The sequence below is a fragment of the Heliconius melpomene genome, chromosome 5 (assembly GCF_056956725.1).
Source record: "Heliconius melpomene rosina isolate 202511_hmr_F chromosome 5, ASM5695672v1, whole genome shotgun sequence".
Lineage (NCBI taxonomy): Eukaryota > Metazoa > Arthropoda > Insecta > Lepidoptera > Nymphalidae > Heliconius > Heliconius melpomene.
The window spans coordinates 10514688-10529659 of record NC_140393.1 but is presented as its reverse complement, the minus strand read 5'-3'; the positions used below and the strand labels follow the sequence as shown (position 1 = coordinate 10529659).

Sequence of the window (14972 nt, the reverse complement as noted above, 5' to 3'; positions counted from 1 at the left end):
TTATTGATGCTCCATGTGCTGCAGCTCCTCGCCCTGCGTCGGGGCTTCAGGTCGGCTTCGGCTTGTTCGCCTCGCCGCACCTCTCCGCTTCTTTGATTGAGCGCACATTTTGGCGCACGCTGCTCCACCTGCCAGGTGATCCGCAGGCCTATTCGCGTCCTCGCAAATAGGGCAGTGCGCCGACGCAGAGCAAACACTTTGCTTGTGCCCTGGTTTCCCGCATCTATAGCAGTGTGCACTCCGGTCCTTGGCACTACTGCAATTTGCCGCCACATGCCCTATCTCGTGGCAACGGAAGCAGCACAGCACGCGAGGCTGCAGTAATTGCACGCGTGCCGACACAAAGCCGACCAAAAGCCTTCCGCCGCTCACTTTCTTCGCCGCTGCCACCGGACAGCGGATCCAGGCAGTGCCGAGTCCATTCCGGTCTTGGCGAATCTCCCCCACCTTAATGGCAGCAGTGTCGCAGCCACCTGCTCGACTCACCGCCGCCGCCACCTCCTCCGATGTCACAGAGTCATCGAGCCCACATACTCTCAGCTCAGCACACCTGGTGGGCCTCGAGACCTGCACATCGCCAGCATTAAGGACGCTCCGCAGATGTTGCGCGAGAACGTCCGCCTTCTCTCCGGTATCGGCACCAGGCAGTTCAAGTAGCCTCGCTCCCGTTGAGGCAACTCTGAACCTGACGTCCGTGATACCCAGATCCTCCAGTACCACCTTCTCCTTGATCTGGGTCAGGACGTCTTTGTAGGTGACTTCTTTATTGGCACCCGGTTGCAGCTTTAGCGCAACCACAGACGATCTCGGTGGACGTAGTCTGGGTGCTTTTGGCGCAGATGTTGGTCGCGCTTTCTTCCGTTTCGGTGGCTGTTTGGCAGCCACCCCCTTCTTCTTTTTGCCTTTCTTGGCGACGACGTTCCACCCCTCGTTCGTGTTTGCCGGAGCAGGTGGTAGAGGCCGCGGCTCGGGAGCTTTCGCCGCTTGTGCCTTATTGCTCTTCCCCTTACCCTTGCCCTTGCCTTTCGCAGGCTGTTGTCCTTTCGTGGGGGCTGGGTTAGCGGGGGGCATGAGTGTGGTCACTCTGGCCTCAGTCGCGCTTGTTGCCGAAGTAGAGGCCACATTTGCTGGCGTTCGGTCCGACGCAAGCGGCGGACGCAAGCGCTTGGCTGGCAGTAGCCTATCTTCCAAGCCTTCCAAGCGAGCACTGACCATGGTCCCGACTTGGATCATAATGCTTCTTGCGAGCTCGTCGGGGTCTCCTGACTTCTCATTACGAGACGGCTTGTTAGGTCTCTTGTGGATCTGCTGCTCTTCACTTCTCTCTTGTAAGCGACTGCGATCAAGGTCAGCCCGTAAAAGACTGACCTGTCTTTGCATGTCCCGCATCTCCTGTTGCAGCTTGGTGTTATGCGCTCGTAGTGTGGCAACCTCCTCGGTAACCGTTCGCTGAGCGAGCGTGTCCACAGCTACAGCTATAGATTTAGCTGCCTCCTTCAGGGCCTTCGTGAATGTGCCCTTCAGATTTCCAGATTTGCTGGCAACCTTTTGAATGATTGCCAGACTTTCCGCTACCTGATCTTTAAGATCTGAGGTTAGCTTCGTCTCCTCCAAGTCCAGATCCGAGAGCAACGACATATTGGACAAAGCCAAGTTTGTGTTGCTTTGCACAGCTAGGGTTCTTTGCGCCACCTCTTCCTCTGCCCTAAGCCGGCGTTCCTCCAATTTTGCCTTCCTGGCCTCGGCCTGCCCTACACATAGTCCAGGTGTTGCGGGCCTTCCTTTCCCTCTCTTGCCAGCCACAATTTTCGGCGCTGGTCTGTCCGACACTCCCTCTCCAGAAGAGCCGGATTCGTCACTCCTGCGTCTGGGCCGCTTCCTTCTATCCTTCAGGTAAAGCGCCCTTACGGTCTTTGACTGCGACCCGACCGAGGTGAGGCTCTCCGTATCCGAGCCCTTCGACCCAGGCACCCCCCAGAACCTTCCCGCAGACGAGATGGACTCACGTCTCGATCTCGCATCGTCGGACACAATCGACACTCCTTCGCTCAGGTCTAACCTCTCAACTACGACCCTCGCTTCCTTCAGTACACCTCCGCTGTTATGAGGCACCTCTAGCAACTCCTCCACAGTCTCCTGCAACTCTCCACCTTCCACAGGCATCTCTACTCCGCCTGTCGCAGGCACTCCCACTTCTCCGCCCTTCTCAGGCACTCCCTCTACTCCGCCCATCTCGGGCCCCTCCCCAGCAACACATCGGAAAGACTGGCCCCCCCCAGATTCGCGGGGCTTGCGTGCCGTAGCACGGAGGGATTCCCCGGCCTCGTAGAGACCGGAACCCTCCTGGGGTAGTGAATTGTAATTCTGCTTGTCCGACATGTTTGTTACTGTTCCACAGTGGGCTTTTCTGTCGGGGTGTGCTCCCCTAGGCCGTGTCCATAACAATGGACTAAAGACACGCCCATGCCTAGCTGGTTTTGGTCCGCGCCGGGAATAAATTCCCGGTCCACTCGCCCGCAAGTGCGAGTGGTTTCCCCTATCCGCCACCTGGGGACGCGCCCAGTAGGAGACCAGCAACTCCCTTGGGGAACCTTTTTTTTTTTTTTTTTTTTTTTTTTTTAACGTGAGGAAATCCTTTTACGGATACCGGCCCGAGTGGGGACTCGAGCGGGTTATGTGGGACTCGCGGACTTGGCAGATGTAGGCCGTCCGCATACCCACTAAAACCTCACGGTGCTCCTCCTCGACCGCCACTGGCCGCAAGACGCGGGGACTGGAATCGTCCACGAATTGCGGCGGCGGGAGCCTGCTAGGCACGTCGCGGAGTCAAGGGTGTGTGGGCACCCTCGACGGCCTGCTCGGAGTAGCGCGCGGGAGCAACCTGCGCGCGCCTACTCGGGCCAGGTTGGTAGGCGGCCAGCTTCCCTTGGGGAACCTAACCTACCCACTAAAACCTCACGGTGCTCCTCCTCGACCGCCACTGGCCGCGAGACGCGGGGACTATAATCGTCCACGAAACGCGGCGGCGGGAGCCTGCTAGGCACGTCGCGGAGTCAAGGGTGTGTGGGCACCCTCGACGGCCTGCTCTGAGTGGCGCGCGGGAGCAACCTGCGCGCGCCTACTCGGGCCAGGTTGGTAGGCGGCCAGCTTTGGGGAACCTTTTTTTTTTTTTTTTTTTTTATCGTGAGGAAATCCTTTTACGGATACCGGCCCGAGTGGGGACTCGAGCGGGTTATGTGGGACTCGTGGACCGGCTGAAGGCCAGACCCAATACCCACTAAAACCTCACGGTGCTCCTCCTCGACCGCCACTGGCCGCGAGACACGGGGACGTGAGTCGTCCGCGAAACGCGGCGGCGGGAGCCTGCTAGGCACGTCGCGGAGTCAAGGGTGTGTGGGCACCCTCGACGGCCTGCTCGGAGTAGCGCGCGGGAGCAACCTGCGCGCGCCTACTCGGGCCAGGTTGGTAGGCGGTCAGCTTCCCCAAGCTGACCGCCCTCTGGCACATTAGGGCGGAAGGCGGCGATCGTGTGCCGCCCTCCGGCGACCCGGTCTCTTACGGCGGATGGCGACTTCGGCAAAAGCCTCCCTCGCCCGTTCCGCCGACTCCTTCTCGAGCACCACTGCCTCGCAGAAGGATGAGACCGCATCCCACGACGTCTCACTGCCGGCCATAGCCTTGACCACGGCCGGCAGGGAAAGGTCGTCCCCGATGACGTCGCGCAAAGCGCGACGTTGAGACGCCCAGGCTGAGCACACCTCCAACGTGTGCTGGGCCGTCTCATCGAGGCAGTCGTCGCAGTGGTGGCAGCGAGCGTCGGGCTCCCTCCCGGCGATCCGACACAGGTAACCCCCGAAGCAGCCATGCCCCGTGAGCACCTGTGTCATGCGGAAGGTTAGGACGCCGTGGCGCCGCGCTAACCACTGGCGGAACACTGGACGAACAGCCTCGATCGTCCTCAGGCCGGCAGATGGTGTTGCCAGCCGAGTTTCCCACAACTCCATTGCGGCTACCCGCACCTCCTCAGTGCGTGCCTGGCTTGCCGGTTCCCCGGACACTAGGCCTCGACGCCGGCAATAGACCGACGCCAGAGACAGAGCATCCAGATCCCACGGCATGACTCCAGCCAGCACGCACGCCACCTCACCGGAGATGGTCCGGTACCCCCGTATCGCCCGGATGGCCATCACCCTCTGCGCACGTCGCAGCAGGGTGACGTTGTGCCGATCCAGGGCGTCCGCCCAGACGGGAGCACCGTAGAGGGCCATCGACCTGACCACTCCGGTGTACAGCCGACGGCTAGTGGCGCTCGGCCCATCCACATTGGGCAAAAGGCGCGCCAGTGCCGCCGCTGTCTTCATCAGTTTCGGGGCCAAGGATGTAAAGTGGCCCCGGAAACTCCACCGACCGTCCAGAACAAGTCCGAGGTACTTCATGCTCCTCTTGACGTCTATGTTGACGCCACCGACGATGATGTGGGCATCAGGTGGTGGGCCCTTTCGAGGAGCATGGAAGTATAACGCCTCGGACTTGTTCAAGGCGACTTCCAGACCAAGCCGCTTTATGCGGCCGACAATCTCCGCTACTGCAGCGGTCGCGAGGACCGCCGCCTCCCGATAGGTCCTCTGCTGTGCCAAGACCAGCGTGTCGTCGGCGTAGCAGAGGACCTTTATCCCCCTCAGGGTACCGCCTCGCAGCACCCAGTCGTATCCGATGTTCCAGAGGATCGGACCCAGCACCGATCCTTGTGGAACACCGGCCGACACCTCGTACTCCTCCCAACCTCCTCCAGGAGCCGGAAAGGTCACAGACCTCCCGGACAGGTAAGCCCCGATGACGCGGCGCAGGTATGGAGGCACACGATGGTATAAAAGTGCCTCCTTAATGCAGGGCCAGGGCAGGGAGTTGAAGGCGTTGGCGATGTCTAAAGACACCGCCAAGACTCCATCGCCCAGGGCCACCGCATCCTGCGCATGGGACTTCACCTCTAGTATGGCATCCACCGTCGAACGCCCCCTGCGGAAGCCATACTGGTGGTCCGAGAGGTCCGGACCTGTCCCCTCCAAGTGGTGTTGTAGCCTCCTGGCTACAACACGCTCGAAGAGCTTGGCGATCTCGCTCAAGAGCACGATGGGCCTGTAGGCGGTGGCTGAATCCGCCGGGCGACCCTCCTTCTTGATGAGGACTAGCCTGCCTGTCTTCCACCGCTGTGGAATTATGGCTTGAGCCAGACAGGCAGAGAATAGCCCTCGCACTCTGGGCCCAAGGATGGTAAGGGCCAGAGTCAGCGCCCGGCCGGGAACGCCATCCAAGCCTGGGGCGGTAGCTTTGGGGAACCTTTTTTTTTTTTTTTTTTTTTTTTTTTTTTTTTTTTTTTTTAACGTGAGGAAATCCTTTTACGGATACCGGCCCGAGTGGGGACTCGAGCGGGTTATGTGGGACTCGCGGACTTGGCAGATGTAGGCCGTCCGCATACCCACTAAAACCTCACGGTGCTCCTCCTCGACCGCCACTGGCCGCGAGACGCGGGGACTAGAATCGTCCACGTCGCGGCGGCGGGAGCCTGCTAGGCACGTCGCGGAGTCAAGGGTGTGTGGGCACCCTCGACGGCCTGCTCGGAGTAGCGCGCGGGAGCAACCTGCGCGCGCCTACTCGGGCCAGGTTAGTAGGCGGCCAGCTTCCCCAAGCTGACCGCCCTCTGGCACATTAGGGCGGAAGGCGGCGGTCGTGTGCCGCCCTCCGGCGACCCGGTCTCTTACGGCGGATGGCGACTTCGGCAAAAGCCTCCCTCGCCCGTTCCGCCGACTCCTTCTCGAGCACCACTGCCTCGCAGAAGGATGAGACCGCGTCCCACGACGTCTCGCTACCGGCCATGGCCTTGACTACGGCCGGCAGGGAAAGGTCGTCCCCGATGACGTCGCGCAAAGCGCGACGTTGAGACGCCCAGGCTGTGCACACCTCCAACGTGTGCTGGGCCGTCTCGTCGAGGCAGTCGTCGCAGTGGTGGCAGCGAGCGTCGGGCTCCCTCCCAGCGATCCGACACAGGTAACCCCCGAAGCAACCATGCCCCGTGAGCTTTGGGGAACCTAACCTTTTTTTTTTTTTTTTTTTTTTATCGTGAGGAAATCCTTTTACGGATACCGGCCCGAGTGGGGACTCGAGCGGGTTATGTGGGACTCGTGGACCGGCTGAAGGCCGATCCCAATACCCACTAAAACCTCACGGTGCTCCTCCTCGACCGCCACTGGCCGCGAGACGCGGGGACTAGAATCGTCCACGAATCGCGGCGGCGGGAGCCTGCTAGGCACGTCGCGGAGTCAAGGGTGTGTGGGCACCCTCGACGGCCTGCTCGGAGTAACGCGCGGGAGCAACCTGCGCGCGCCTACTCGGGCCAGGTTGGTAGGCGGCCAGCTTCCCCAAGCTGACCGCCCTCTGGCACATTAGGGCGGAAGGCGGCGGTCGTGTGCCGCCCTCCGGCGACCCGGTCTCCTACGGCGGATGGCGACTTCGGCAAAAGCCTCCCTCGCCCGTTCCGCCGACTCCTTCTCGAGCACCACTGCCTCGCAGAAGGATGAGACCGCGTCCCACGACGTCTCGCTGCCGGCCATAGCCTTGACCACGGCCGGCAGGGAAAGGTCGTCCCCTATGACGTCGCGCAAAGCGCGACGTTGAGACGCCCAGGCAGAGCACACCTCCAACGTGTGCTGGGCCGTCTCATCGAGGCAGTCGTCGCAGTGGTGGCAGCGAGCGTCGGGCTCCCTTCCGGCGATCCGACACAGGTAACCCCCGAAGCAGCCATGCCCCGTGAGCACCTGTGTCATGCGGAAGGTTAGGACGCCGTGACGTCGCGCTAACCACTGGCGGAACACTGGACGAACAGCCTCGATCGTCCTCAGGCCGGCAGATGGTGTTGCCAGCCGAGTTTCCCACATTTTAACCGCGGCTTCCCGCGCCTCCTCAGTGCGTGCTTGGCTTGCCGTGGGGAACCTAACCTAACCTAACCTAACCTAACCTAACCTAACCTAACCTTTTTTTTTTTTTTTTTTTTTTTTTTTTTTATCGTGAGGAAATCCTGTTACGGATACCGGCCCGAGTGGGGACTCGAGCGGGTTATGTGGGACTCGCGGACTTGGCAGATGTAGGCCGTCCGCATACCCACTAAAACCTCACGGTGCTCCTCCTCGACCGCCACTGGCCGCGAGACGCGGGGACTAGAATCGTCCACGAATCGCGGCGGCGGGAGCCTGCTAGGCACGTCGCGGAGTCAAGGGTGTGTGGGCACCCTCGACGGCCTGCTCTGAGTAGCGCGCGGGAGCAACCTGCGCGCGCCTACTCGGGCCAGGTTGGTAGGCGGCCAGCTTCCCCAAGCTGACCGCCCTCTGGCACATTAGGGCGGAAGGCGGCGGTCGTGTGCCGCCCTCCGGCGACCCGGTCTCCTACGGCGGATGGCGACTTCGGCAAAAGCCTCCCTCGCCCGTTCCGCCGACTCCTTCTCGAGCACCACTGCCTCGCAGAAGGATGAGACCGCGTCCCACGACGTCTCGCTACCGGCCATGGCCTTGACCACGGCCGGCAGGGAAAGGTCGTCCCCTATGACGTCGCGCAAAGCGCGACGTTGAGACGCCCAGGCTGAGCACACCTCCAACGTGTGCTGGGCCGTCTCATCGAGGCAGTCGTCGCAGTGGTGGCAGCGAGCGTCGGGCTCCCTCCCAGCGATCCGACACAGGTAACCCCCGAAGCAGGCATGCCCCGTGAGCACCTGTGTGGTGCGGAAGGTTAGGACGCCGTGACGCCGCGCTAACCACTGGCGGAATACTGGACGAACCGCCTCGATCGTCAACCGGCCGGCAGATGGTGTCGCCAGCCGGGATTCCCACAACTCAACCGCGGTTTCCCGCTCCTCCTCCGTGCGTGCCTGGCTTGCCGGTTCCCCGGACACTAGGCCCCGACGCCGGCAATAGACCGACGCCAGAGACAGAGCATCCAGATCCCACGGCATGACTCCAGCCAGCACGCACGCCACCTCACCGGAGATGGTCCGGTACCCCCGTATCGCCCGGATGGCCATCACCCTCTGCGCACGTCGCAGCAGGGTGATGTTGTGCCGGTCCAGGGCGTCCGCCCATACGGGAGCACCGTAGAGCGCCATCGATCGGACCACTCCGGTGTACAGCCGACGGCTAGAGGCGCTCGGCCCACCAACATTGGGCAAAAGGCGCGCCAGTGCCGCCGCTGTCTTCAATAGTTTCGGGGCCAAGGATGTAAAGTGGCCCCGAAAACTCCACCGACCATCCAGAACAAGTCCGAGGTACTTCATGCTCCGGGCTACGTCAATCTTGACGCCACCGACGACGATGTGGGCATCTGCCGGTGGGCCCTTTCGAGGAGCATGGAAGTAGATTGCCTCGGACTTGTTGAGGGAGACCTCCAAACCCAGCCGCTTTATGCGGCCGACGACCTCCGCCACTCCAGCCGTCGCGAGGACCGCCGCCTCCCGATAGGTCCTCTGCTGCGCCAAGACCAGCGTGTCATCGGCGTAACAGAGGACCTTTATCCCCCTCAGGGTGCCGCCCCGCAGCACCCAGTCGTACCCGATGTTCCAGAGGATCGGACCCAGCACCGATCCTTGTGGAACACCGGCCGACACAACAAACTCCCTCCAACCTCCTCCAGGAGCCGGAAAGGTCACAGACCTCCCGGACAGGTAAGCCCCGATGACGCGGCGCAGGTATGGAGGCACACGATGGTATAACAGTGCCTCCTTTATGCAGGGCCATGGCAGGGAGTTGAAGGCGTTGGCGATGTCTAAAGACACCGCCAAGACTCCATCGCCTCGGGCCACCGCATCCTGCGCATAGGACTTTACCTCCAGTATGGCATCCACCGTCAATCGCCCCCTACGGAAGCCATACTGGTGGTCCGAGAGGTCCGGACCTGTCCCCTCCAAATGGTGTTGTAGCCTCCTGGCTACAACACGCTCGAAGAGCTTGGCGATCTCGCTCAAGAGCACGATGGGCCTGTAGGCGGAGGCTGAATCCGCCGGGCGACCCTCCTTCTTGATGAGGACTAACCTGCCTGTCTTCCACCGCTGTGGAATTATGGCTTGAGCCAGACAGGCAGTGAATAGTCCTCGCACTCTGGGCCCTAAGGTGTTGAGGGCCAGAGTTAGCGCCCGGCCGGGAATGCCATCCAAGCCCGGGGCGGTGCTCTTGAGCCGAGATCGGCGTACAGCTTCTTCGAGCTCCTCCTCCTCCACCGGTGGTGTGACGCTGTCCTCGTCGTCCTCCTCTTCCTCCTCACGCGCTGCAGGGCGGGCCATACTGGGTGGTGCAAAACTGGCCCGCTGCGGGAATAGCGACGACAGAACCCCTCGGAGTACGTCCGGTTGGAGTGTCTGCGTCAGTGGTGGTGCCCAAGCCCGTAACCTACCGAGCACCATTCGGTAAGGTGTGCCGTACGGGTCTTGGTCTATCCCCGCGATCAACCGGTCGTGCGACTCGCCTTTCACACGACCGATCTCCTCCTGCAGCTGCGTTCTCGCCTCGACATAGACGCGGTACAGTCGGTCTTCCTCCTCCTGCACCTTCTGTACCCGTCTGCGATAGTGGCTGTACTGGCGTCTCGCCGCAACGCAGGTGTTACGCAGTTGCGCGATCTCCCACGACCACCAGTACACTTGCCGCCGTTGAGGGCGGCGCCCGGAACGGGGCATTGACGCGTCACAGATACGCGTTAGCGCCCCCTGCGCCCAGGATGCGGCGTCTTCTGCAGACGCCAAGCTCTGGGGCAGCCAGGATTCCACTATCGCGGCCTCCTCCAACAACTCCCTGTCGAGACGACCCAGTTGCCACCGCGGTCCGTACTCTCTCGAGTTTGGACTGGGGGCTGGTTGCACCGCTGGATGTGTGGAGATCTCGTACAAGATGTATAGGTGATCCGAGAGAGTCTCCACATCATCCAGCACTCGCCAGCCCCGAACACGACACGCTAGGGCCGGGCTCGCGAACGAAACGTCCACGACGGATCCGCCCAGCCTTCGCACACACGTGTTCTTGGTCCCTCGGTTGAGCACAGACAAACCGGTGGCAACAACCCACTCCGACAGCGTCACACCACGCACATCCGTCGTTGCGGAGCCCCACACGCTGGACTTCGCGTTGAAATCGCCCGCGACCACCACTTCCGCCGGACGAAATCGCTCTACCATTTCCCCCAATCGTATAAGGAACTCTTCGAACTCCGCAAGAGTTCGATTGGGGGAAAAGTAGACCCCAACGACAACTAGGTCGCCGACAAGTGCTGCGACGCATCCCGCACCCCTCTCTACTCGTGAGAAGGGCGGAGAGCCCGCTGCGACCTGGGTGATAATAGTCACCACCCCGGTGTTGTCGGCTACCCAGTTGTCTCTGTCGGGAACGCTGTAGGGCTCCGAAACAACCGCCACCTGAATTGACCACTGCGCCAGGCTTTGGACCAATAAGTCCTGGGCCCGGGCACAGTGGTTTATATTCGCCTGCAGCACACGGAGAGCCATTATTGGTCTTCCATGTGCTGCGCCTCCTCTCGCCCAACTGGGGCGTCTGGCTTGCCTGCTGGTGGCCCATTTCCTCCCTTTCTGCCACTCCTCCTCTTCCTCGAGGAGCTGGCTTTCGCACATATGGCGCTTCCCACTGTATGGTCTGCGGGCTGTTCTGCCGCCACGCAGACCGGGCAGTGAGGTGCCGCCGAGCACTGATTTTGTTTGTGCCCAGCTTGTCCGCACCTGAAACACTGCTGGCTCCTATCGTGTGCACTGCTGCACTTCGCCGCCACGTGACCAATTTCGTGGCAGCGATAGCAGCGCAGGGCTCGCTGTTGCAGCAGCTGCACACGCGCCGAGACGAAACCCACTAGGAGCCGCGACCCGCTGACTTTCTTCGCTGCCATAACAGGGCAGCGAACCCATACTGTGCCCAGGCCATTTCTGTCCTGCCGGATCTCCCCTGCCTTCACCGACCCTTCGTCACATCCGCCAACTCGGCTTATAGCCTGCACCACCTCCTCCGGAGTGGCAGAGTCATCCAGGCCACTGACCCGCAACTCTGCGCACTTCACTGGTCTTGCGACCAACACCTCGCTGGAGTCCAGCACCCCACGCAGCCGCTGAGCTAGGGTATCCGCCTTTTCGCTACTATTGGCGCCAGGTAGCTCCAGAACCCTGGCACCTGTAGAGGCGACTCTGAGACGCAGATCAGAGATGCCCAGATCCTCCAGCTTGACCGCCTGCTTGACCTGCGACAGCACATCCTTATACGTCATCTCCTTGTTGACGGCTGCCGGCTGCAGAGTCAGCGTCACCGCCGCCGATCGCGGGGGGCGCAACTTGGGCTGCTTGGCAGACTTCTTCGTCTTCGTCTGCTTTCCACTAGGGGCTACCGCCGCCTTCTTTTTGCCCTTGCGCACCACCACATTCCAGCCCTCATTCAAATCGGCAGGACTGGGAGGCAGCGGACGAGGCTCCACAGACGCCGCTTTCTTTCCCTCCTTTTTGCCTTTCCCTTTCTTTGGGCCCTGTTTCTGCTTTGGGCCTGGATTGGCAGGCGCGACTAGGGTCGTCACAGTGGGCTCAGCCACCACCACTGAGACGGCCGCCTGTCGCCTTCTGTCAGCCGCCAAAGGAGGACGAACTGGCTTTGCCGGTAGGAGCCTGTCCTCCAGCGCCGCCAGCCGCGTATTAAGTAATGTGCCCACCTGCACCATTACTGTACGCGCCATGTCGTCCTCCTTCTTCTTCTCCTCGGGGCCCTGTCGCTGAGTCCTAGAGCGCTCAAGTTCAGCTCTCATAAGCGACATCTCCTTGCGCAGCTCTGACAGTTCTTGGGTCAGCCGGATGTTCGCTGCCCGTAGCTGCGTCACCTCCTCGTTAGCGGTCCTGTTGGCCAACATGCCCACAGCCGTATTAATAGCGCCGGCGGCCTCCTTAAGGGCTTTTGTAAAGGTGCCCTTAAGGTTGCCGGATCTGCTGGCCACTTTATTAATGATGGCGATGCTGTCAGAGACCTGGTGCTGCAGATCATGCACCAAAGGGCCATCCACCCTAGGTCCCGCAAAGTCGGGCAAATCTGAGAGCCTGGAGCTTGCCCTAGACTGCACCGACTCCGCCATCCCTACTACCTCTTCCTCCGCTTGGAGACGAAGCTCCTCTCGCCTAGCCGTGGATAACTTGGCCTTCGGCTTCTCTCTCTCCTCTCCACTTTCCGAAGAGCCGGAGCGGGTCTTCTTGCTCCTTGGCCTCTTCCGATATTTGCGGTCTCTCCGCATCTCCTCAGTTTGTGGCTCTATAGAGACACAACTGTCCGCCTCCGACTCAGTGGCCGCCCAGAAACGGCCACGTGAGGATGTTGAGTTCGACCTGGACCTTCCACTGATGATAGAGGCGATTTCCGCCAGGTCCAGTCGTTTCAAGACAACTTTCGAGTCTTTGATACTCCCTGCCTCACTTGTGGGCACAGAAGCCCTCCTCTCGCCTATAGCAGGCACGACTCCTTCAACTCCGCCCATCTCGGGCCACGTCACCTCACCGCCCTCCTCGGGCTCCACCACATCCTCAATTTGGTTTTTAGTTTTTAAATCTTCCATATTGATCCCACGAGTATGGGGGAAAAACGGTCCATCCGAGCAGTGCCCCCTGTCCTCGGATAAGCCTATTACGCCAGGGTGTCGGCCGGTACCCTGGCGGGACCAGCAGTAGCGACTGATCTCCCCATCAGCCATGAACCCCTCGCGCTGCTTCGCCGCTTGGGTTGGGGTAATTTTTTATAGAGGTTTTCTTCCTCGCAGCCCGGCCGGTAAAGGCAAGGCCCTCGGTTCCACTCCTGATTACGAGACATGACCGCAACCAAGAGTGGAGTTCCGATATATTCGGCGCAGGCACATCACTGCACCTGCGTGGCGGTAGGGTGAGTACACACCACGCGCGCCCTCCGGTTCCTCACACTGTGTCCTCTGCATGACAGAGGACACGTGGAGAACCACGTCGGATTATTAGCCAGCTAGCAATCATTACCCAAGGACGAATCCTGTGGGCACCAATTACTAGCCGCCCAGGGTGCACCGGCCCGCACACTGTTCGTCTCCCCCGAATTACAAGCATTCGAGAAAGGGCCAACAGCGAGCGAACACACGAGGAGGTTATCCGACCAAGCACCCCAACCTAACCTAACCTAACCTTTTTTTTTTTTTTTTTTTTTTTTTAACGTGAGGAAATCCTTTTACGGATACCGGCCCGAGTGGGGACTCGAGCGGGTTATGTGGGACTCGTGGACCGGCTGAAGGCCAGACCCAATACCCACTAAAACCTCACGGTGCTCCTCCTCGACCGCCACTGGCCGCGAGACGCGGGGACTAGAATCGTCCACGAAACGCGGCGGCGGGAGCCTGCTAGGCACGTCGCGGAGTCAAGGGTGTGTGGGCACCCTCGACGGCCTGCTCGGAGTAGCGCGCGGGAGCAACCTGCGCGCGCCTACTCGGGCCAGGTTGGTAGGCGGCCAGCTTCCCCAAGCTGACCGCCCTCTGGCACATTAGGGCGGAAGGCGGCGGTCGTGTGCCGCCCTCCGGCGACCCGGTCTCTTACGGCGGATGGCGACTTCGGCAAAAGCCTCCCTCGCCCGTTCCGCCGACTCCTTCTCGAGCACCACTGCCTCGCAGAAGGATGAGACCGCGTCAGCCATGCCCCGTGAGCACCTGTGTCATGCGGAAGGTTAGGACGCCGTGACGTCGCGCTAACCACTGGCGGAACACTGGACGAACAGCCTCGATCGTCCTCAGGCCGGCAGATGGTGTTGCCAGCCGAGTTTCCCACATTTTAACCGCGGCTTCCCGCGCCTCCTCAGTGCGTGCTTGGCTTGCCGGTTCCCCGGACACTAGGCCTCGACGCCGGCAATAGACCGACGCCAGAGACAGAGCATCCAGATCCCACGGCATGACTCCAGCCAGCACGCACGCCACTTCACCGGAGATGGTCCGGTACCCCCGTATCGCCCGGATGGCCATCACCCTCTGCGCACGTCGCAGCAGGGTGATGTTGTGCCGGTCCAGGGCGTCCGCCCATACGGGAGCACCGTAGAGCGCCATCGATCTGACCACTCCGGTGTACAGCCGACGGCTAGAGGCGCTCGGCCCACCAACATTGGGCAAAAGGCGCGCCAGTGCCGCCGCTGTCTTCAATAGTTTCGGGGCCAAGGATGTAAAGTGGCCCCGAAAACTCCACCGACCATCCAGAACAAGTCCGAGGTACTTCATGCTCCGGGCGACGTCAATCTTGACGCCACCGACGACGATGTGGGCATCTGCCGGTGGGCCCTTTCGAGGAGCATGGAAGTAGATTGCCTCGGACTTGTTGAGGGAGACCTCCAAACCCAGCCGCTTTATGCGGCCGACGACCTCCGCCACTCCAGCCGTCGCGAGGACCGCCGCCTCCCGATAGGTCCTCTGCTGCGCCAAGACCAGCGTGTCATCGGCGTAACAGAGGACCTTTATCCCCCTCAGGGTGCCGCCCCGCAGCACCCAGTCGTACCCGATGTTCCAGAGGATCGGACCCAGCACCGATCCTTGTGGAACACCGGCCGACACCACAAACTCCTCCCAACCTCCTCCAGGAGCCGGAAAGGTCACAGACCTCCCGGACAGGTAAGCCCCGATGACGTGGCGCAGGTATGGAGGCACACGATGGTATAACAGTGCCTCCTTAATGCAGGGCCAGGGCAGGGAGTTGAAAGCGTTGGCGATGTCTAAAGACACCGCCAAGACTCCATCGCCCCGGGCCACCGCATCCTGCGCATAGGACTTAACCTCCAGTATGGCATCCACCGTCGAGCGCCCCCTGCGGAAGCCAAACTGGTGGTCCGAGAGGTCCGGACCTGTCCCCTCCAAATGGTGTTGTAGCCTCCTGGCTACAACACGCTCGAAGAGCTTGGCGATCTCGCTTAAGAGCA

General features: G+C 61.3%; 1 protein-coding gene across 1 annotated transcript; it reads right to left on the bottom strand.

Moving 5' to 3' along the window:
• On the bottom strand, positions 1-2379 carry LOC146539308 (uncharacterized). The gene has a single exon (XM_085185979.1). The coding sequence runs from the start codon at positions 2377-2379 to the stop codon at positions 1-3; it is 2379 nt and encodes a 792-aa protein (XP_085042105.1).
• Positions 2380-14972: the final 12593 nt, after the last annotated feature.